The sequence below is a fragment of the Eschrichtius robustus genome, chromosome 3, assembly GCF_028021215.1.
Source record: "Eschrichtius robustus isolate mEscRob2 chromosome 3, mEscRob2.pri, whole genome shotgun sequence".
In the NCBI taxonomy this organism is placed as follows: domain Eukaryota; kingdom Metazoa; phylum Chordata; class Mammalia; order Artiodactyla; family Eschrichtiidae; genus Eschrichtius; species Eschrichtius robustus.
In genome coordinates, this window is record NC_090826.1 from 160,969,193 (window position 1) to 160,993,470 (window position 24,278).

At 35.2% G+C, this 24,278-nt stretch overlaps 1 protein-coding gene and 1 pseudogene across 10 annotated transcripts in view; both read left to right on the plus strand.

Moving 5' to 3' along the window:
* The window catches only part of SDCCAG8 (SHH signaling and ciliogenesis regulator SDCCAG8), a 282,699-nt gene that overhangs the window by 108,419 nt on the left and 150,002 nt on the right, over positions 1-24,278 (plus strand). For all 10 annotated transcript variants that reach the window (XM_068541682.1, XM_068541678.1, XM_068541681.1 and 7 more), the window contains 2 exons: positions 3,586-3,720; positions 6,576-6,692. In XM_068541682.1, coding sequence (XP_068397783.1) covers positions 3,586-3,720; positions 6,576-6,692 — 252 coding nt within the window. The remainder of the gene's footprint in view (positions 1-3,585; positions 3,721-6,575; positions 6,693-24,278) is intronic.
* On the plus strand, positions 16,870-17,466 carry LOC137761575 (ATP synthase subunit d, mitochondrial pseudogene; annotated as a pseudogene).

Sequence of the window (24,278 nt, forward strand, 5' to 3'; positions counted from 1 at the left end):
GAAACTTTTGCCTTGCTGAGTAGTTCTACTATGTAAAAATATGTTGATGAGAATTCCTGATAAGAAGAAACAAAGGAAGTCTGAACTGTGCCAGGGAATATTCCAGGTGCTTTTATGTATAACTTTCTTAAACTGATAATTATTTCATGAATGAAAGTGGCAACAGAAATACAATGCATTTCCATTTTTTTAAATTTATTTATTCATTTATTTATTTTTGGCCGCATTGGGTCTTCATTGCTGCATGCGGGCTTTCTCTAGTTGTGGTGAGCGGGGGCTACTCTTTGTTACGGTGTGCGGGCTTCTCATTGCAGTGCCTTCTCTCGTTGCGGAGCACAGGCTCTAGGCGCGTGGGCTTCAGTAGTTGTGGCACGTGGGCTCAGTAGTTGTGGCTTGCGGGCTCTAGAGTGCCGGCTCAGTAGTTATGCCTCATGGGCTTAGTTGCTCTGTGGCATGTGGTATATTCCCCCACCAGGGATCAGACCCATGTCCCCTGCACTGGCAGGCGGATTCTTAACCATTGTGCCACCAGGGAAGTCCTACAATGCATTTCTGAGTCTGAGTCCTTTTTTTTCTTTTTGCCTCCATTAAGCCTTATTTGACATTTAATCTGAAGATCCTGCCCTAAATAAAGATGTATGAATAAAGAGCTGAAAGTGATCCTAGCACTGAAGCAAGTACTCTCACAGAAAATGGCAGAAAGAAGCTCTGAAGTAAAAGGATTTAGTGTTGAATCCAATTTGACCTTTACGTGACCTTGAACAATTCATTTAACCTCTCCAGATTTCAGAGTAGTAGATCCTTGGTTGATCTACTCAAGGAATTGATAGGATTAAATGAGATAATGTTTTGAAAGTACCTAATATAATACCTGGCTTAGGTTAGACCCTTTAACAATTTTAGCTTGTGGCTATTATTCTTACTCTAGTGAAAGAGAGAATTAGCTCTATTGGGTAGATTTCTTGGACCTTTGTGTTAGTAAAAGCAGACAAATTTTAATATAAAGTCCAGCTTTACTTTTTATTTATTAGCTTGAATGAACTTGGGAACATTACTTAAGTTTTCATTTTTTCAACTGAAAGTTAATCCAATACATTCCTTTCCAAAGGGAATTAAAAGAGAAAATTATCACACTGCCTAGCACAGGAAGTTAATTTAATAGGGAGTCTGAACAATTAATCATAACGTTGTAAGTTCTTATGCTTAGTGCTGGAGCAGACATCCCTGCTTTCCTAGTGGTAGGAATGCTCGTGAGACTTGTAGATTTTCTTTCCTTCTTTTTATTATTTTTCTTCTTTCCTTTCTTCTTACTGCTTAAAAATTTCATTTGTGTGGGAAGCTCTAGGAGAGCAGATGCCTTCTACCTAGACAGATTTTGAATCATTCCCCCATGAACAGTACTTGCTGTGAGTTTGCCTGTTGGCATCAGTAATGGTCTTTGGTTGCACTAAACCACTAAGTTTGTTCGTTCAATCAGTCCTTCAATCATCTATTTATTGAATGCCCCCTGTGGTTTGTGAATTTTCTCAGTTGGTTCCCTTGATAAGCCCATTGCTAGAATCCTTAATTCTTGTACCTTTTTAATGAGGAATGCCACTTTATACCACGTTCAGTACACTAGGGACTGCTTTAGTGTAGAGATTTCTATCAAGCTCTCCCATCCTGGGTGTCCTTGTCTCTTGCTTGCCCCTGTCAAAGTTTAAAGGACTTATCTGATGTCAACACCCTGGACATCCAGCAGTGTTGCAGCTGTCTGTGTTACTTCTGCCCCTGCAACAGATGTGGATGGAGAAGCTCCTGCAGTGTAATGTTGACTTCCAGATTGTGGGCATGGGGAAAAAGAAGGTGTGACAACAGGAGGGGAGGCCTTGAGAAGTGGGTGACAGAAGGGAGCAGACAGGTAGTGGGCAGAGGAATGAAGTGACGGGTGGCAGAGGTAAGGAATCATATGGAAGGTGTATGATTTGTTACATGCTATAGAAACTGACTCAGAATTTACCATTAGCAAAATAAATGTCTGCCCATTTACTTCAAAAAAACCACATAATATTAATATGTTTACCATAGATCCACATAAATAAGTAATATATGGTTTTTAGTAGCTGGTAATTAAAGTTTGTTATGGTTGTATGGTTCCAGAAAAGCTATAATTACGTATTCACAATATGCTTACTCATGAACTTGAATTTTTAAATTAAGAAAATTCAATTAATATTTTTGATTTGTTACATTTAACTTCTTTTGACCTTAATTTTTTTTTCAGATTGTAATCTGCATAAGGATAGTTTGTAGCTTGGTATTAGTAAAAGTAATTTTATGTGCAAATTAGATTTGTAGCCAATCTCTTGATGAAAGAAGGACATGTAAACAGCCATAAGTTAAATGTACAATTCTCCACAATCCCCAGGAATGTTAATTAATACATCTACCGTCTAAATTAGAAAATAGCTACTAGGGCTCATTATTTTCATGTTGTCAATTTTAATTAGTTGACAAAGGTAATCTTGATTTTTATTACAAAATTTTAGTTATTGATTTCAGTTGTAAAACTGAATTCACACCCATGTTAGTGTACAATGATAGATTTCAAATATTATTTCAAATTTGTTATCAGTTTTTATTTTAGCTGATTAAAAACTGATAGCTATCCCATATATTTTGATCTGGGGCAAGGTAGCATTTCTTCATCACTTTAAAACTGCTAATACAAATGAGAAATTAATAGCTTAGAAAAGTTTGACCTACTGGAGCAGAGTAAAATGTAATTGCAAACCAAAAACTATAAAGGTTAAGTCTAAGGTCTAGAAAACATTTCTGACCCTGGGAAGAAAAACTAAGAACCTGATATCCATAGAGTCCCTCAGAAAAACCATTTATTCTAATGATTCATTCATTCATCAAACATTAAACATATACCTCTTGAGGAACATGCTCTTGAGGAACTTCGTCTAATGAGGAAACAGACAACTAAAAACAGTGTGATGTGTTAAGTACTGTGCATGTAAATAATTTTAGGTGATAAATAATATATCAAGAAAATTTGAAATATATTTTAACATGGAGGATAAATTCAGCACCTTTATTCTTGTGTCTACCATAGTACAAAATTACTAAAATACTTCGTGTTTTTTAAAAATACTATTTTATATTCTTATTGAATTTTTCAGATATTGGGCATATCTTTATAAGGTGGTTAGAAATTCTTAAAGGACATAAACCTTTGGTATTTTTACAGGGTTAGTATAGCATATGGAAGTTTCTTAATAAATATCTGCTGATTGATTCTATTTTTAATATTTAAAAAGCATGGTGACTATAGTTAACAGTACTGTAATGTGTATTTGAAAGTAGCTAAGAGAGCAAATCTTAAAAGTTCTCACCACCAGAAAAAAAAGAAAAGTAACTACGTGAGGTGATAGTCAAGGGAGATGAATTGAGAATGCAGAGCAATGGAGATACCCAATCCACAGAGAAATGACTTACAGAGAGAGCCCAGTGGCCATGCTGAGACTTTATTAATTCAAGATATTTAAAATATTTTTGTCAAATGACATTATCATTTAGGACTTTTATTTCCTCGTACAGATGTTGACCCTATCTCAGAGTATTGCCCAACTGGAGGCTCAGGTGGAAAAGATTACAAGAGAGAAGATTTCAGCTGTTAATCAACTAGAGGAAATTCAAAACCAGCTTACTTCCCGGGAAATGGATGTCACAAAGGTACAAAGAGAGATTTTAGTTTATAATTACTTAAATATTTTAGTTGAAAATTTTTTCCTAGTGTAAAAAGCTCAAAAAGAAGTCTGGAGTATAAAAATTTTGTTATTTCAAGATAATTAAGGTCCACATAACGGTCATTCAGCAAACATTTACTTATTAGCAGCAGGCCCTTTTCTGGGTGCTGCAAATACAAAGATGAATTAGACACAAATAATGTCCTCAAAGAGCTTAAGGATTAAGTTGCTGAGACAGACTTGTAAATAAACAAGGTTTATTACCTTAATTATTGAATACTTGATAAAACTTGTACATCTGAATTAGTCAACTAGGAGTAATTTTTTGCATAAGTTTGGTCTTCACAATAATACTAAAAGACATGTATTTATTTATAACATGAAAAGTGTGCTTAACATAATTCTCCATCTCTCATTCCTTTCAGACCTGTTCTCTAAAATCAAGATTCTAATACTACAACTTCTTATTCTGTTGGTCCTTAAATTTATACTTTACACTGTGGTATCACCGTGTCTGCACTATGGGCATCACAAACTTGTGAACCAAGAACTAAAATGCTTAATGGTCTTAACTGGCTAAGGTACATGTTTAAGAAACACTAGAAATCTATGTAGATTTCAGTAATCATTGCTTTAAAACTAAGTAACTAAATATGGACATGCATGATGTAATAAATTAGATCAATTTATTTTTCATCAATACATACACAGATAATTTTATTAAAATGCATACCCATTTCATACCGCATTTTACTTCTCAACATATTTTCCTAAATTTGTACACATTTTTAATGCCATTATTGTTTTATAACTCAGTAATTTAAATTAACTTTAATATATATTAGGAAAGGAAGCCTATTTTTTCTTTTTGTTCCTTGAATTTATATAGTTCTTCATTTGCTTTCTAAAATTCAAGCTAGCTAATGTAGAAGCTTAAAATATCATATTTGCCAATATAATTGATGTGTTTTTGTGGAGGTAGGGGTAGAAGTAAGGGAACTGATGCAGAGAGATGGAAATGGTTAACCTGGATTGATAGGTGAAAGCTATGATGAGGATTTTCAGTTCATTATAAGGAGAGAACTTTCTGTTGAAATATGGTACAGTAAAGAATGATTACTTGTCTTTAGAACTGTCCAAAAGGACTCAAGCATCAGAGGAGTGCCTTAAGCCTGCTTCCAACCCTGGGATAATATAATTCTAGTTAAATTTAATTTGTTCATTTATTTTAGATGAAATTTAAGTGTTACAGATAAACTTAGCAAATGCATTTTACACTGAAATTAGTGAGGCAAGGAAACTTTAAAAATAAAATTAAGGGGTACAGTCATTTTAAACAGGACCTAATGCTTAGATATTTATTATGTATAATAATTTTGTACCGGTGTTGGGTTTTAAACACCATGGTTGTATAACTGTCATGTTCTGGTATTATAATTGGGGTCTTTAAATTTTATTCCTATATGTAAATCAAATAGATTGGAATAGTGAAGAAAGTCAATTAGGGCTCCTCTATTTTTTTTCTGTAATTCTTAATTTTTTAATTTTATTTAGCTTTAGTAACTTTTTGTGAATTACTAATATTTTTGAAAGGGGAAGGATTAACTCTTGCACATTGAAGGTATTTGAATTTCAGATACAATTTGTGTAATTTTATTCTTTTTTTTAGCTTTTTGAGGGTCACTGGGGAGAAGCTTACTGACTTCTGTCTTGTCACTATAATTTTTGAACACAGATTAGTTTATTTTTAACGTATTTTTTATTTGAACATAGGAAATGCATATAGGTTTTATAAGATTCTAATACTTCAATAATGATGAAACTAATTTCTAAAATTCTAATGATCATTTTTGGAGAACTACCAAAATTGCAAAGTCTCAAGCAGATATAGCCATTAGATGATACATGATTTTTAAAAACTTGTATTTGTAACTTAGAAGCTGACTTAGCAGATGTGTGTATTACTTGATCTCTCTACAAGTTCTCAGTTATCTCAAAAGTTCATAACTTTTTTATTTAGATTTATCTGCTAATTATATTTTCCAAATGTATTTATCTGTCTGTAGATGCCCTGGATTGAAAAAAAAGATTATATAAAGAATGATACGCAATTTTAAGATACTGAGTGTGTTTATTATTTAACAATATGTTAAAGTCATTTCACTTACATGTATATTTTCCTTTTATGTTGAATGCCATAGTTATTTTAAAAGCAGAGTGGGCTTACTTGCAGTCTTTGACTTTTAACTTTCTTAATTTAAATACATAGTATTGTGCATGGTAAGATTGACATAATCTGCAAAGCCTACGGTAAATACAGGCTGGGTAATACTCTACTCCTAAATATTGATAATATAGTCTATTAGCAGAGAGAAAAATACCTTTATAAATTTCCTTAAATAAAAGCCCAACTGATAAAGAGTTTAAAGGAAAGTTTTTAATATAGAGTGTCTATATAACCATGACAATTTGAATGAATAATGACATAGCTTAATATTTTAATTAATAATTTTACCTAGTTAAAAGCAAGATGATAGTGCATTTTAGATGATAATATGCAATTGAAACTATTATTTTACATGAAAAATCTTGTATATATCACTTAAATTCCCTGGTTATGCATTTCTTTATCTGTCATTTGAAATTGTAAGACTCAATAACATCTGATATTGCCTCCACATCTTAACAGAATATATTGAATATGCTAATAGAAAATGCCATTCTTAGAGAAGTTCTATTGTATTTTATTTATATGACCTCTAGGGGGCACCAAAAGATCTAATTGCAGGCCTTGCCTGGTAGATTCCAGCAGCTATTGATCTAGTTTTTATAATCTAACAGGTGTGTGGAGAAATGCTCTATCAATTGAATAAAACCAAAATGGAGAAGGATGAGGCAGAAAAGGAGCACAGAGAGTACAGAACAAAAACTAAAAGGGATCTTGAAATTAAAGATCAGGTAAGATTTGATACAAGCGTAACTGCAGCAATTAAAGACATAACTAATGTTTTTTTTTCTGAAATGGTTGTGGTTTTATTCCTAAGTCATTTATTTCTGTTATATTGTTTCTAACTAATGGAATGATCCAATTTATACTGTTAAAAGAATTTCATCTACAGTTGCCTAAAATTATCACCTTTCACATGAAATTGTGAGAATACAACTGCATGCATATGAAATTACAATCTGACAGGTCATAAATATACATTTGGATATGTGTATCTATTACTTACAAAAGTAAAAGAAAATGTTCTAATGTTCATTTTGAACCTAAAATATATGTACATAAAGTTCTTTAAAGATGCCAACTTGAATCCAATTTTAAGTGAAAAAGTTTAAAATTTGTGAGATGAGATGAGTTGATATGTAAATATGTCAATCAAATTGATCGTTGGCAGAGTGAAACCAGTTTTAACTAAGATAACCATGAATACGTTTGCTCAGGAAACCTAAATACAGTAAAATTGGAAATGTTAGGAAAAAAACTGCTACTTACTTCAATTTCAGTTTGAACAGATGTTTTACATTATATCTTTGTTGAGATCATGTAGATACTTCAATTTTAATTGACAACGTGGATAAAGTTTTTAGAGAGGCAGTTCTAATAGGCTGACTTTTGATTTTCTAATTTTGTTATAGTACAGAACATTGAACGCTTTCATTCTTTTTATTCAGTGAAAGCAGGTTGAGAAATCTATTCAATTAAAATAAGACTGAGTTCTCAGTGTCATTATTTTAAAGAAATCACTATGGTTTAAAAATGGGTAGCCCTAAGTAAATTTTTTTGAAATATATTTCTAGTTCAACACTTTTTACCGTATTTTCCAACATATCTCCCTTTCAACCCAATCAACTCTTCTACGCAAATGATGCAAAGACAATTGGGAAAAGTATTGAAAATGAAAGTGATAATGAAATTTAGTACAAAAAGTTTTTCAAGTTGTAGCTGAAATCCCTGGCATTAAATTAAAATCTAAACAACCAAAATCAAATTATGCTTTTGTATCACTATATTCAAAGTGTTCTAACAAGTTTTAAATTTTCAGAAGAATTTTCCTTATTAACATGTACAAATAATGAAACTGTTGATATTTCATTCCATCCAGTTGGGGGCGTGCCTGATAGTGGAATTAAAAATCCTTTCTATCAGGAACTGAAGATCTAGGATTACTAACCAACACAGAACTTTCCTTTTCTGATATATTATATGACTTTTAAAAAAGGTATCATATTGGCATGCTCACTAGCATTATTATATACCTTTTCTGTTATTCTGTAGCATCTGCCAGCATAACATTTTGGACTAACTGGAAAAATACAGTAAGGAAGAGTCTCTGAGTTATTTAAAAATTACATTTTAATATTCTAGAGAGAAAGAACACTATAGGAATAATAAGATTATAATATCCCTTGTAAATGAATAACGTGTGTAGAAGTATTCGTAATATTTGTCTTTTAGTGCTATATCTCATTTTAATTAACCACTAATGAGGTGGAGGCTAAAGTTGCAGGATTATAAAAGGAGCAGTTTTCATTTGTAAATATTTCCTGCTAAATAGTGAAACATTGACAGTTTTTATAATGATTTTAGTATTATTTTTAGATAGAGATGTGCCTTTTTAGGACGTCAGAGATGTGATGTGCTTATTACTATTTTTTCTTGGACATAATTTGAGGAAATCTTATAGGTACTCCTTGTAACTATTTTGTATTGAATAGACAGTTTCAAAAAAAAAAGAAAGTAGTGGTGTCTCATTCCATTGATGATCTGGAGTAGCAAAGCAGCAATTGTTCTTTGGTCTTTCAGCCATGACCTGACCTTCTGTCTTTATGACTGAAGAGCTACTTTGCTTGGCCACCATCTGCACTCAAGAGAGAAATTTACATTTAACTTTTAAAACCTGGGCATGCTGAATGTTGATCTGAAGTACTTATAATAATATAAAGCGTATTTTACTTTTAAAGTGTTACATATCATGCAATTCAGAATAACAAGAAGGCTATCTCTATGTTTACAAAAAAGGGGGTTCCTTGTAATATAGTCATTTTATTTATATTTTTGTTAATCTGGCTTCTTACAGTTTTAAAGTAGATGGGAATCTGTCAGATTGGAATGTGGTGAGAACAAGAGCTTTTTGATGTATACAAAATAGGGCAAATGGTTGACCACCCAAATCATTTTCCTTGTGACCCAAGCCTTGACTCTGGCATAATTAGAAGGAAAGGTTAGGAGAGTAACAATGGCAATCTCTTCCTCCCATTTTCTCCTTTTCTTTTTTTTATTGTGTTAGGAACTGATGGGCAGATTATCCTTCCCATCAACTCCTTTGTGTCTCTTCAGTTTAGAGAGCTCCTGTCAGCCTCAGAGGATGCTTCTCACACTAAAAAAAAAAAGACATTTGGTATGAAGGAGAATGAAAAATCTGTGCCCTGATTTTTATTAGAAATTTTTTGTAGACAACAGTTATACACATACACACACTCCATTATGGGAATTTAAAGACATATATGAAGATAAAGAGACTATTATAATGAATTCCCACATCTCCATCACCTAGGCTCCTCATTTTGCCAATCCTATTCCATCTACCTCACAATTTTTTCTCTCCTTCATCTTCACCTTCATTGTCATCTTCATCTTCTTTGTCATCCCCGTCATCCTTTTCTTCTCCATCTTCTCTTCCTCTTCTGTCTTCCCTCTCTTCTGCTTTTGCTGAAGTATGTAAAGCAGATCTCAGACTATGTTATTACCCATAAATACTTCAACGTGCATCTATGAAGGATTTTTTTCACAATCACTACGTCATCCTCATACCTAAAAATATTAATAATTCTTTAATATCATATAATGCCCAACCCATATTCAAATACCATCTCTACAGTGTTTGTTTTACAGTTAGTTTATTCAAATCAGGGAAACCTACGTTTTTGTATGTTAGAATGTTATGGTATTACCTTCTTTAATAGGAAATAAAGGGAAATCTTAGAAAAATTTCAACTTTCTTTGTTGTTATCAATAAATTTCATGCATAATGTTTTGATTGTGCTTTATATTTATAAGGTACCTCATCACCATTCTAAGGAAATGAGTTAATCCTGTAGCAAACTATCTGAGGAAATAGCTACCTTGCAGCAACCCCAATCATCATATTCTGAAAGGAGCCCCTTAGTCTGAAATCCAAAATACATAATTAATTTCAGAGCCTTACATTTAAGATTTAGGAAGGCTACAGGAAACCTGTTATTACCCTGGCGGTATGGCGGTATGAAGGTTAGCTGACTCTGAAATGAGTCATGCATAAGTGGAATTTTCTTTATTAGCTTCCATTTTGGTAGATGAGTCTCAGAAGATGATTCTTTACAGCCTTTGATTCTTTGATCAGGGCCTAGTACCAAATGAAAACACAGGGCCCTTTGTTCAAAAAGCAGGAAAAAAGTGATGTTAAAGGTACTGAATTACAAAACGTTTTCCTTTCTCCTGCAGTCAGCCTTTCCTCTCTCTCTCACTCTCTCTCTCCCCTTCTCCCTCCCTCTGAATGTCATGGTGTTTTTATTTGCTATTTAATGTTGGACTCCCTCCAGCACAGGGATATTCATGGTGGGGGAATGCAGACCCCCATAGGTGCCCCATGACTGGGTGTACAGATGAATCCATGGTTTCTAGGTTCTCCATGTCACTAGCCACAGAACCTATACACCATGCCCCGGAGGGGAGGGGAGAGAGTCAGTCTTCTCCATCCCAAGGTGGTCAGCTGGGCAGCCCCCTAGAGACTGCAGCCTCCACACAGGGAGACACTTGGCACAGGGGTCAGGGTGGGCAGAGGCTCCACGCTGAGTCCATTGAGTGTGCTGTAGTGCTGCCAGGCGGGAGGAGGGATAGTCAACTCCATGTCCTACCCTCAGGCGTTAGGGGTGTACACACTCAACCCAACCTTTCCCAGGCTCACATCCAGGCTCCCGCCAGAGGTAAAGGATAACGGCAGAACAAATGCCTCCCCCTAACACTGCCATGACCTGGTCCCAGCCAACATGGAGAGCAGCAAGGTCCCAAGGCAGGGGCCAGGAAGAGGAAGCTGGAAGGGAACAAGTGTCCAAGAAGTGCCCCAGGGCTGCCATGAGTCAGTGGAGAGACAAGACCACAGATGTGAGTGGGGTTTCCATTGTACCATCAGACTTCACCTATAAAACACAAATTCCAATACAAAATCACTAAGAATTTTAAGACGTTGACCACAGAGCATTAAACTGCAAGTTCAGGGTCCTTCTAAACACAGGGCCCTGTATGAGCACACTGATCACATGCCCATGAAGCCACCATAGCTATGGGGATAGGCAGACAGAGATTTGGTGTGCTAATGCACACATATATACTCCTATTTACATATGCAGATATGAGTGTGTGTTTAACATGCGCAGGTGTCCTGTATCTGTAAAAGAAGGCTGGCCAGCAACAGCGTATGGGCCAAATTGACCTGCAGTCTGTTTTTACAAATAAAGTTGTAGTAGAGCACAGCGACACTCATTTGTTGATGTATTGTCTACGGCTGCTTTCCTGCTACAAAGGCAGAGCTGAGAAGTTGTGGCAGAGACCCCATAGCCCACCATGACTGAAATACTTACTATCTGAGCCTTTAGAGAAAAAGCTTGCCAACCCCTGCCCTGAGTATAAAGATAAAACTTTGTTTCCCCTGCCCTGCTAGAGTGTGGAGTTTTGAGATTGAAGACTCATTAATCTTAAATTATAACTTAATGGTTTTAGAGTATTTTGAAATACAGAAAATGTGCCTGATCCCTGGTCTCTTAATCATCTAATGGCATCAGTAGGTGAGTATATGATTGGTTATAGTCTTATTATCTTATTATTAGTGGCACATGGCTTAAAAACTGGCTTGGATGGGAATACACATATACATAAATAAATTGTTTTATATTACAAAATTTTTAGGTTGGTTCAATTTCTTTCAGAGATAAAAAGACTTTCTTGTCAGTATTGTGTAAGTTATAACTTTGGAGTTGTGGCTAATACTGAGTAGGAAACGTTGAAGTTCAAAATTACCTGAAGGGGGTAATCAAAGCAAATATTTAAGGCTAGAGCACATATACAAAAGAAATAGATCAGAAAATTTTGGCTAGAAAATTAACACAAAAAAGGTTTGAGTGTTGCTCGTATCTACAGCAGTATGACTCCACACTTTAATGCTGACATTAAAAAATGTGGACTGTATCAACACAGGAGTTATTTCCTAAGTTCAGTTGAATCAATTAGATTGTTGGGAGTAGTACAGCTATTTTGTATGGCTTTGTGTAAATATGAGAGGAAGCCCAACACGTCCTAAAGGTAAGTCCTACATAAGGCCAGGGAAATAAAAGTAATAAAGAAAAGTTGAAGAATTGTACCTTTCTACTTAGAGAAGACTAAAGCATTGCTTCACTATCTTTAAGGACTTGACAGATAATTTCAAGGAGAAAGTTAAACACCTGTTCTCAATCTTTAGTATGGAAAGAATAAGAACAAAGAGATTTAATCACAGCAACTGGAAGTCACAGCAGCCTGAAATAACTTTCTGACAGTAAGAAGATTGAAATAGATTGCTACAACAGGCCATGGAACTTTCTTCCCTGAAATTTTTAGTTTTAAACGGTAGCAGTAATATGCTTTACCTAAAGACCCAACTAATGGACCTCTGAGGTCCATTGTCTTTTATTTGATTCTGGAAACATCCTAGGAATATTTCACTGTATGTGTTAAACTGGCTAGTAGTGATATTTGTCTTTTCTACTCGTAATTTAGCAACTACAGATTAAAGAAAAATCCCGTTCGTCTCTGTTCTCTCTTATGTGTCTGTAATGCTGTATACTCTCTTCAGAAGGCTTTTGGGGAATATATTGAGATAATGGATGGCTTCTGAGAGCTAGACTTCAGAAACTATCCAACTACCACCTGCAGTCTCACTTCTATCTCTAAAAAATGACTGGGATTGGGCCACTTGGGCATGCCGTTAGTACATGTAATCACTTGGTCCTGGTGATGACAGAGTTGCTCTCCAGTGTTCTTCACACCGTCTTTCAGTGCTGGAGGCTTAGCACATTCGTTTCCCTGCTCCTCACTCAGACCACAGCCATTCAAGAGGGCTTGGCCTGCCCAGACCAGAACGCTAGGCACTGTGGGGTGATAACTAGAAGACCCAGGTCCTGCCCTTAGGGGGTTTATATTCTAGTTTAAGAGACAGAGTACACATTTGAACATGCCTTAAAAATACTTGCAAAGTAGCATATCGACAAGTGCAAATTAATGTAGTGTGAACTTCATGCTGGCTACAGCCCATAAGAGGGAGAATCTGGTTCCATGTGTGTGATGCAATAAAAGCTTTTTTTTTTTTTTAAATAGCATCTTCCCTAAGTATGCCCTAAAGCATTGTTCATCATACTTAGATAAATTTGTGTTCTTATCACAGGCTAACCAAGAATTCTGAGAAAATTCTTAACCCTGGCATATGTCTAATAAATCAGCTTCTTTTGTTCTTGTGCTGTGTGATGCTTGAATGGAACAAATAGGATTATGTAAATAATTTAAAATATCTCCATTTTATAAAATGTTATCAACTTATTATTTTTCTAAAACACCATATAAAGTTAATTTCTCCATTTAAGATTATAATTATGTTTGTAAGGTCAGAAAATTAGCAGTAAAAAATTGAGTTTGATTTTTTTGAACAAAGAAACAGTTCCACATCAATCCAGTGAATAATACCAAGTTGCAGATCCTTGGGGCATTTAGCATTATTAACTTTAATAATGATTTGGGCTGTGGTTTTAGGTGGCAGTATATGTATATCTCATTCATAAAACCACTATGGAAATTCATATGTTCAAAAAAGTCATTTGATTTTCCAGCAAAGATGATAATACTATTCACCATAATAATATATTTTAAAAAAAATCAAATATGCACAGAAACAATATATATGAAAGTAGCAATATAGGGCTATTTAGAGATAAGGGCACAAATAAGAAACAAAACAAGCCCTTTTAGAAATAATACGCCTTATGGGATAAATATTTACAAATAAATGTGTGCCTTTGGATAGGAATATAAAACTGTAAAGTGAAGTCAAGAAATATTTTTGTGTTTTAAGGAAGTCATAAGATTCATCAACTATTGGTCCTAAAGAAATACAAGTTTTGCCGTGTTTCAATTTCAGTGGATGATTCATATTTTGGTCCTTAAAAAATTTGTGCATGCTTATTTTGACCTTAAAAGTTGACCCAGCCTTCTAACCTTACAGATTATCTTCTCTGATTACCAAGTCTGCAATTCTGGTGACTACCAGGTGGCAGCAGATCTTTGAATATGTTTCCATGCAGGCCGGCAAACTGAGTGGTTTTAGACATAGGACAGCTACAGATGCTTTTTTTTTTATAGTCCATAAATATTAGTACCAATATCCAGTATAAATATTACTAATTACTACATATGTATACATTTAAAAAATATTTATTGTATAAACATAGACACATTCACAGAAGCCAATAATTCCACCACCCAACAGAGCAAATTGTTTTCATTTTTCTGTTTTACCTTCTACTTTTTGTCCATATGCATATATAATATTTTCAAGTAGTAAACGTAGCCTAGATGTAATTTTGGTTTTTACTTTTTCCACTTAACAATATCTTAAGCATTTTATGTGTTGCTGCCTTCTCTTCATAGATCACTTTAATATGGCCATTTAAGTGTACTTTCAAAGGAAAGTGATAAGTCATATTTTGAAGAGAACAGATACTGTTATAAATTTAGAATCCTTTTGCCCTAAACTTCACTCGTTTTTTTAACTCAATAACCATATATTGCATGCACTATGCTGGCCTAGAATGAACTTCTGTTCTTAGAAAAAGGAGTATATAAGACAGGTTTGCAAATAAATATATGTCAAAGAACATAATAACTATCATTAGCAAACTACCAAAGGGTATGATGATTTAGGAGAAGGAGAGAGGACAAACTTGAAGGTTGGTAAGGATGTTGCCCACCATAGATGGGAGACGAAGGCATTTAGGTTGGAAAATGGCAGCTTGAGCAAAGGAATGGGGATAGGCACGCAGGGGAAGGAGATGTTCAAGGAATGTATGTGTCTTTTGATTCCATAGCATACTTGTATCACTGACCTCAGTATCTCAAGTGCCACGTCTCTGTTATAAAAGATTGCCCATAGAAAAAAGTCTTCTATAAGGTTCAGAGTCCCAAGTAATTGCCTACTTATAACATGCCGCATGTCCTACAGTCAGGCACAGAAGTCATATCATATTTTGGGAATATTTGCATAAGTTTTTCATTTCCTTTGTAGTGTTTTCTATGTAATGAGACGATTTTAAGATTTTCAACATCATTTTCAGATGGCATACAACAAAATGTCTTCTTACTAACAGTGTTAGAATCAAGTAGGATTAGTTTTCTAGAAATAAAAGAATTGACAGTTACTTTAACGATTTGTAGAAGATTTCCACATGACTAATAATGGAAGGTGAAACACAGAGTGTACAGGGTAATATTTTACCTGTGGACTGTGAGTCCAAAGACTTGATTTGACTTTTCAGCTAACTTCCTGAGCAAACCTCTCAGAGCCTCATTTTCTTTCCCAGTGAAATGAGAAGCTTGGATAAGTGAAAGCTAAGGTTTTCTTTATGTCTAAATGCCTATGTTTTCAGAAACATAGGAGATATTTCTCTGTTGTTCTTAATTATGAATTAAGTATTAATAAAATCAATAAAATTACATGGAGTCTCAAGTGTCATTCCAAATTTCCCATTCACTCTGATTTTATAAAAATGACACTTCTGTTATGATAAGAATGAAATTTTACTGTCATCAATTTTAGATTATATTATTTTCATTATGATGAATAGTAGAACAATGAAACATCTAGCCTTTTAAACAGTTGAATTTAATTACAAGATAGATACCATTTAATCTGCAATAAGGATTAAAGTCCTAGTCTGAATTAAGAATGAAGGTCTATTGGAAGGATTTTAGACAACAGCAAACTGCCCAAGGTAGTATTTTGGAAGAGTAGTCACTTTTCAGGAAGCCTGCAGAATTAAATACCCTCAGTCAGAGTTTTGTATCTGTGTGAACCCATGACCCCTGGGAATAAATTGGTAACTCCTTTGGAGAAAAATGGCATTAATAGTTAATGCGTTCACTTTCAGTTTTTCCTTGGTGCTCTCATAAATACAGCCATGGAATGAAATGCTGTGGCAATTCTGGATCTAGATGACCTAGAATATGATCATATTTTTTTGTATTTTGATTTTTTAATCATCAGAATGAGAACAAGTTTTTAATTCTCTTAGAGATTTCACATATCCCTGGCATGTTCCTCTGACCCTCATTGGAGTACAGTGTGAGAGGCTGCCCTAGACAGAGATTCTAGATATAACTGCAGGCTGCTCATGACTATTAATAAATTGCAAGATGTTTAGATTTTCATGCTGCTATTCTTAAGAGATGGTCAAGGTAATTTAACCCTTCTTGGTGTTAACATCTGTATTTAAGTGGATCACTTACACTAACATTTAGATTTTAGGGGAAAGACAAGAAAGCAGCAGTGTCCTTATTTCTGGCCTGCTTTCTGACTGCCCTGAGAATTTTTGGCATTCCCTGTGGAGAATAGAAAATTCTTTTCTGTATAGAATCTCTCTACTTACAACTGAAGTTCTGATATTCATTCATATTCGTCCTCTCTCTCTTTCTCTCTTCTTCCCCTCCACCCCCGTCACCACCACCCCCCCACCATGGTAATAAAACATGCAAGTAATAGCATTGGCCTGGCTTCAGAAGTCATGAGTCAACTGTGGTTGAAAGTTCCCCATAAAGTACAAGGGAATGCTCGTGTCTTAGAGAGAGTGGCAGCCAAGGAAAAGGGGGAGGTAAAAACTTTTAGGGAAATCTTAAGAAGATGGAGGAGAAAGAATTGTTGAATTCTTTGACATGAAAGATTGTCCCATCATTGCAAGTACTACCTTTTCTTTTGGGTCCTTATTTCACTTGCTCAGAGTTATCTGCATAGAAATCTGAATTCACTCATTTAAAAAAATTTATTGAAATATAGTTGATTACTTCAGTTCCTTGGTGCTGTGGACTGTGGGCCTCCGGGGTCAGTGAAGGATCTCTAGATGGCTGGATGGAAACTTGCTCTAAAAGCCATTGACTGGGTACCTTTTGGGGAGATCATACCCCGCAATCAGAAGGCTGTTGCTAACTCCCTGAAATCCTGGAATGAGATCCTCACCTCCAGGCTGGCCGCTCTGCCTGAGAAGCCACCTGCCATCGACTGGGCTTACTACAAGGCCAGTGTGGCAAAGGCTGGCTTGCTGGATGACTTCCAGAAGAAGTTTAATGCCCTGAAGGTTCCTATGCCGGAGGATAAATATACTGCCCAGGTGGATGCTGAAGAAAAAAAAGATGTGAAAATTTGTGCTGAGTTCTTGTCTCTCTCTAAGACCAGGATTGAGGAATACGAGAAAGAGCTGGAGAAGATGAAGAACATAATTCCATTTGATCAGATGACCATTGAGGACTTGAATGAAGTCTTCCCAGAAACCAAATTAGATAAGAAGAAGTAGCCCTACTGGCCTCACCAGCCAATTGAGCAATTATAAACTTGAGTCTGGGAGAAAGCTCTGGCCCTTGAGTTATAAACTCTGGACATTAAAAATAATTATATAGTAAAAAAAAAAAAAAAAGAAATATAGTTGATTTACAATGTTGTGTTAGTTTCAGGTGTGCAGCAAAGTGATTCAGTTATATATATATATATATATATATAAACTACATATATAATTATATATAGATTCTTTCCCATTATAGGTTATTACAAGATATGTTATACAGTAGGTCATTGTTGGTTATCTGTACATGTAGTCGTATGTACATTTTAATCCAAAACTCCTAATTTATTCCTCCCCCACTTTCCCCTTTGATAACCATAAATTTGTTTTCTATGTCTGTGAGTCTGTTTCTGTTTCGTAAATAAGTTCATTTGTATCATTTTTTTAGATTCCACATATAAACGATATCGTATGATAGTTGTCTTTCTCTGTCTTACTTCACTTAATATGATAACCTCATACTGAGAGGTAATTGTCATATCCTAATTTGAATTAGAAACCTTAGGGTGTCATTTTCAACTTGTCTCTACACTTACGTTTATCATAGAAAAATAGGGCTGAGTCAGTGTTTCTTCCCTAAGTAATTGAAAGTCCACTGTGTGTACAGTGATTGAAGCTGTTTAAGGGTTTATATATCAAGAGCCAGATGTTTTGGTCTAAAAGGGGATTTAAGGCAAATGGATGAATCAACTATCTATTTATATATTTAAAAATCTAAAGACAGATATCTTTGTGTGTGTATATATATACAGATATATGTATGTATGTATGTGTATATATATTTAGATATAGATATATGGGACATATATCTCACTAATACATAATACAAGAAGTGTGACTTACTGATAAGCAGGCTTTTCTTGAGCAGAGCCTGAAGTCTCTAAATGCTGAATTTAGGATACCTTTGACTTACTTCATCAGCCAGGAGAGAACAAAGGACTCTTGAGTTGTTCCAGTTATAAAAACAAGAAAAGGAGACTAGAGGAAAAGGAAAAAAACAAAGTAGGAAGAGAAAATGAGAAAGATTTTAGAAGGCATTCTAAAGACATTTACACTAAGAACAACTGGGCTTTCACCTCTATTTACTCTGCTTCACATTCAACTATAACTTAGAAGGGGCCAACATGACCACAGATCCATCATTATACTCTATCCATATTTTCAGGAGGGATCCATAATTATGGATTTTTTAAAACTGTAATTGCTATAGCTCCTTTTTGCCACCCCCATTTCCCCCAACCATTGCTGGTTGTTAAGAGTAACTTAATATAGCTTGGCATTTTTCAGAAGATGCTGTCTAACCACGTAGCAATAAAATTCATGAAGGTAATTTTTATCTTTAGTCTCCCTTGTTTCAGTGGCTTCATACGAAGGATCAAAGGGAGGACATCAGATAGTAAAGGGCAGTAGCTTGGTGGGTACTGAGAGCCAAAAAGACTTTAATGACTTAGTTTGGCCCCTTCATTTCATAAATGATTAGACTGTGAGTAAGCTGAGAGTTAATACCTCATTTTAATGCATTCATTTATCTAACTAATAGTTACTGGTAACCTATTAGGTGTCACTAACCAATAGGCACTGGGGTTGCATTGAAAAATAAAATATATGTATTGCTCATACAACTCTTATAGTCTGGTGAGAAAGTTGACTGTGATAAGATGAGGGCTCAGTGGAAGGGTAGCTTACTTTGGTGGGAGAGAATTCAAAAAGATTTTACACAACAGTCAATCAGTTTTCAACATGGAAAATAAGAAAATTCAATGGGTGAAAAATAGTTTTTCAACAAATGGTGCTGGGAAAACTGGATATCCACATGTAAAAGAATGAAGTTGGGCCCCTACCTTATATTATATATAAAAATAAATTCAAAGTAGATAGAAAGACCTGACTGTAAGAGCTAAGCTTATAAAACTCTTGGAAGAAGACATAGGCATAAATCTTTGTGAATTTGGACTAGGCAATGGTTTTTTTGGATATGACACCAAAAGTATAAGCAACCATAGAAAAAAAATAGATAAATTGGATATCATCAAAATTAAAAACTTCTGTGCTTCAAAGGACATCATCAAGAAAGTGGAAATAACCCCCACAGAATGGGAGAAAATTTTTACAAATTACCTATCTGGTAGGAGACTTGTTACTAGGATGTATAAAGCAGGCTTACAGTTTAATAATAAAAAGATAAACCATTTCCAAAGCAGGCAAAGAATCTTCATAGATATTTTTCCGAAGAAGATATACAAATGGCAAATAAGCACATGAAAAGATGCTCATCATCATTAGCTATCAGAGAAATGCAAATCAAACCGAAAATGAGATACTACTTCACACCTGCTAGGATGGCTATAATCAAAAAGATAGATAATAACAAGTGTTGACGAGGATGTGGAGAAATTGGAGCCTCACACTGCTGGCAGGATATAAACTATGCAGCTGCTTTGGAAAATAGTCTGACAGTTTCTCAAAAGTTACCCTGCAATTCTGCTACTAGGTCTATACCCAAGAGAAATGAAACATGTCCACACAAAAACATGTTCATGAGGGACATCCCTGGTGGCTCAGTGGTAAAAACATGTTCATGAGGAACATCCCTCGTGGCTCAGTGGTTAAGAATCCACCTGCCAATGCAGGGGACACAGGTTCAAGCCCTGGTCCGGGAAGATCCCACATGCTGTGGAGCAGCTAAGCCCATGTGCCACAACTACTGAGCCTGCGCTCTAGAGCCCGCAAGCCACATCTAGTGAGCCCGCGTGCCACTACTACTGAAGCCCGCGTGCCTAGATCCTGTGCTCTGCAACAAGAGAAGCCACCGCAATGAGAAGCCCACACACTGCAACGAAGAGTAGCCCCTCCTCGGCGCAACTAGAGAAAGCCCGCAGGCAGCAACAAAGACCCAATGCAGCCAAAAATAAATGAATAAATTTATTAAAAAAAAAAAACATGTTCATGAGTGTTCATGTCAGCATTATTCATAATAGCCCAAAACTGGCAACAACCCAAGTGTTTATCAACTAATAAATGGATAAATAAAATGTGATTATCTATATCTATGTCTATACAGCTATATGTTGGCAATAAAAAGGAATGAGGTACTGATACATTCTACAATATGGCTGAACCTTGAAAACATTATGCTAAGTGAAAGAAGCTAGTCACAAAAGACAACATATTGTATGATTTATATGAAATGTCCAGAATAGGCAAATCCATAGAGACAGAAAGATGAGTAGATGCTTGGGCTGAGCGGGTTGGGGGCAAATGGGGAGTACTGCTAATGGGTATGGCGTTTCTTTTGGGGTGTTAAAATGTTCTAAAATTGATCAAGGCGATGGTTGCACAACTCTGAATATACTAAAACACATTCAATTATATACTTTAATGGGAGAGTTGTATGTGAATTATGTCAATAAAGCTGTTATTTAAAAAAAAGATTCTACCATAAAATTCATATTTCAACCTAGTCTGGAGGGGAACAGAGAGAGTGGGAAGGGAAGGCCATTCAGGCAAAAGGGACAGAATATGCAAAGACACTGTTCCATATACACCTGGAGGGCAAAAGGAGGCATAAGAGATGAGGATAGACACCCTGAGCCCCAGAAAACTATTATTTGCCAGAAGTGTCTGTAAACTACTATGAAGTCAGAGTCCATATATTATTCATCACTGTATCCCTGGTGTCCAGCTCAGAGAAGGCCTACCATAAGTTTTATCTGTTAGTTCAATGAATGAGTAAATGAATGCCTAAGTGAACTAAAGAATGATCTTTAAATAATTAGTAATAGTACCTAAACTAGATGACAGATCCTCTAACTCCTAGTTTACCTTTGTTGTGCTATATCAGGCAGAAAGTTTTTAAAAATTTTTTATTTTTATACAATTCAAAAGGTTACTTTCCATTTACAGTTATTACGAAATATTGGCTTTATTCCCCATGTTGTACAATACGTCCTTGAGCCTATCTTACATTCAGTAGTGTGTACCTCCCGCCCCCCCCACCCTTACGTTGCCCCCGCACTGGTAACCACTAGTTTATTCTCTATATCTGTGAGTCTGCTTCTTTTATGTTATATTCACTAGTTTGTTGTATTTTTTAGATTCCACATATAAGTAATATCATACAGTATTTGTCTTTCTCTGTCTGACTTATTTTACTTGGCATAACGCCCTCCATGTCCATCAAATTTCATTCTTTTTCATTCTTTTTTATTCCATTGTGTGAATATGTATATATAGACACATATGCACACAATGTATATGTGTGTGTGTATATATATATATATATATACACACACATACATATATATATATATATACCACATCTTCTTTATCCATTCATCTGTTAATGGACACTTAGGTTGTTTCCATGTCTTAGCAATTTTAAATAATGCTGCTATGAACATTGGGGTGCATGTATCTTTTCAAATTGGTGTTTTTGTTTCTTTCAGATATATACCCAGGAGTGGAATTGTTGGGTCATACGATAGTTTTAGTTTTAGCTTTTTGAGAAACTTCCATATTGTTTTCCACACTGGCTGTACCAATTTATATGCCCATCAACAGTGTACAAAGGTTCCCTTTCCTCCACATCCTTGCCAATATTTCTTATTTGTAGACTTTTCATTTATAGCCATTCTTACTGGTATGAGGTGTTATCTCATTGTAGTTTTGATTTGCATTTCCCTGATAATTAGTGATGTTGAGCATCTTTTCATGTGCCTCTTGGCCATCTGCATTTCCTCTTTGGAAAAATGTCTATTCAGTTTTTCTGGCCATTTTTTAATTAGGCTTTTTTTTTTTTTGATATTGAGTTGTATGAGCTGTTTATATGTGTTGGATATTAATCCTATATTGGTCATATCATTTGCAAATATGTTCTCCCATTCAGTAGCTTGTCTTTTCATTTTGTCAGTGGTTTCTTTTGCTGTGCAAAAGCTTTTAAGTTTAATTAGGTCCCATTTGTTTATTTTTGCTTTTATTTCCTTTACTTTAGGAAAAGGAAAAAAATCCAAAAAAATATTGCTGCGATATATGTCAAAGAGTGTTCTGCCTAGAAAGTTTTAAAATCAGGATGAAAATAACTTCTTTTATAATGATATTTATATTTCAGCAATTATATTTGTTTAGAGTGTTTGATCAGTCTTTTTATATGCTGCCATTCTGGTAAGTGTATAATGATATCTCATTGTGGCTTTAATTTGCATTTCCCTAATGATTAATGATATTAAACATCTTTTCATATGCTTGCTTGCCATCCCTATATCTTCTTCCACTATATCCACTGCTATACTCTAGCTCAAGGTACTATCATTTTCACTGGTGTTATCGTAGTAATGTCCTAATTGGCTTCCTTTTTTCTGTGCTTCAACCCATTTTAGTCCCTTCACAGACAGCAGGGACAAATCTTGTCCCTCTTCTGATTGCAACTATCAGTGGTTCCCTACCTTAGTCGTGGTAAAAGCCAAAGTCCCCACAATTGATGTACAAGATACTGCACAGTCTGGCCCTCCTGTTACCTCTCTGCCCCTCATCTCCTACTTTTCTCCTCCATCACTCTGCTCTAGCCACATTGGCTTCCTTGCTGTTCCTCAAACACATCAGATACAATCCCACTTCAGGGCCTTTGTCCTTGCTATTCCCTTTGCCTGGAACACTGTTCCCCATGATAGCCTTATGGATCACTAGCTTAATGCCTTCAAGTAATTGCTTTAATATTTCCTCTGTGAGCCCATCCCTGACCACCTTATTTTAAATTGTACACCACTCCCCCAGTACTCTCTTTCCCCTTTCTGCTTTATTTTACTCCATATCTTACTCATTTATTGTGTTTGTTATCTGTTTTTTCCTTGCCACAATATTAGCTTCATGAAGTCATGCCCCCCTCAGTCCATACACAACATATTAGCAAAGGCAAATGTGAATTGAATCACGTTGTTCTTCCATTTAACAACTTAGAGTGTCTTCCCATTTGCATTTAGAAATATAAATCCAAACTCTTTTCCATAGCTTACCAGGCCCTGCATAATCTGATCACCAATTGTCTTAACATCTACTCTTCCTATCTACTTTTCCTTTCTGCATTCATTGAGCCTCATGGTTTTCCTTTAGCTTCTCAAAGCTGCCAAGGCCTTTGGACAAACATCTGCCTTATATGTTCTTCTTCACTCTTCCTGTGCTTAACCACCTCTTTCTCTTTCTTTGGTTTCTGTTTAAATGTCTTCACTTCTCTAACTATTAACGTATATCCCCTTGCACCGCTCCATTATTCTCTCATAGTACCTTGTTTCCTTCATAGAACTTATTATAATTTTTTATTATTTTTTTTACTTAAAAAAATCTGTCTTTTCCATTGGAATGTAAGTTTGAGGTCAGAGACTTTTACTTGTCACATCCACTTTTGTATTCCAGTGCTTCAGTGCCTAGCATACAATTAGGGTCACAGGAACTGGATGGGTGGGTGGTTAGGCAGCCGGAAGTTCAGACCCTGAAAGTAGATTGCCTAAAGTCAGATTCTCACTTTAATATCTACTACCTGGTGAACGTGGTCAAATTACTTAATATATCCAAGCCTCAGTTTTCTTATCTGTAAAATGAGGATAGATAAAATTACCACTTTATAGTGTTTTGTAAAAACCTTGAGGTAATCTCTTAGCCCAGTGCATGACATTAATAAGTGATCTATAAATATTAATAATTATTATTTTTACTAATGCTGTTATGATTATTATTCACATTCTCTATCCTCATTTCTCTCTCCTGTGTTCTATTTTATCTAGTTGCTTTAAAGAGTCATGATGATAACTAAATATGATATTTTTGGTATGACCTCAGCAGTACATAGAAGTGGAGCTGTCATCTAAGCTTGTATTAATCTAGCTT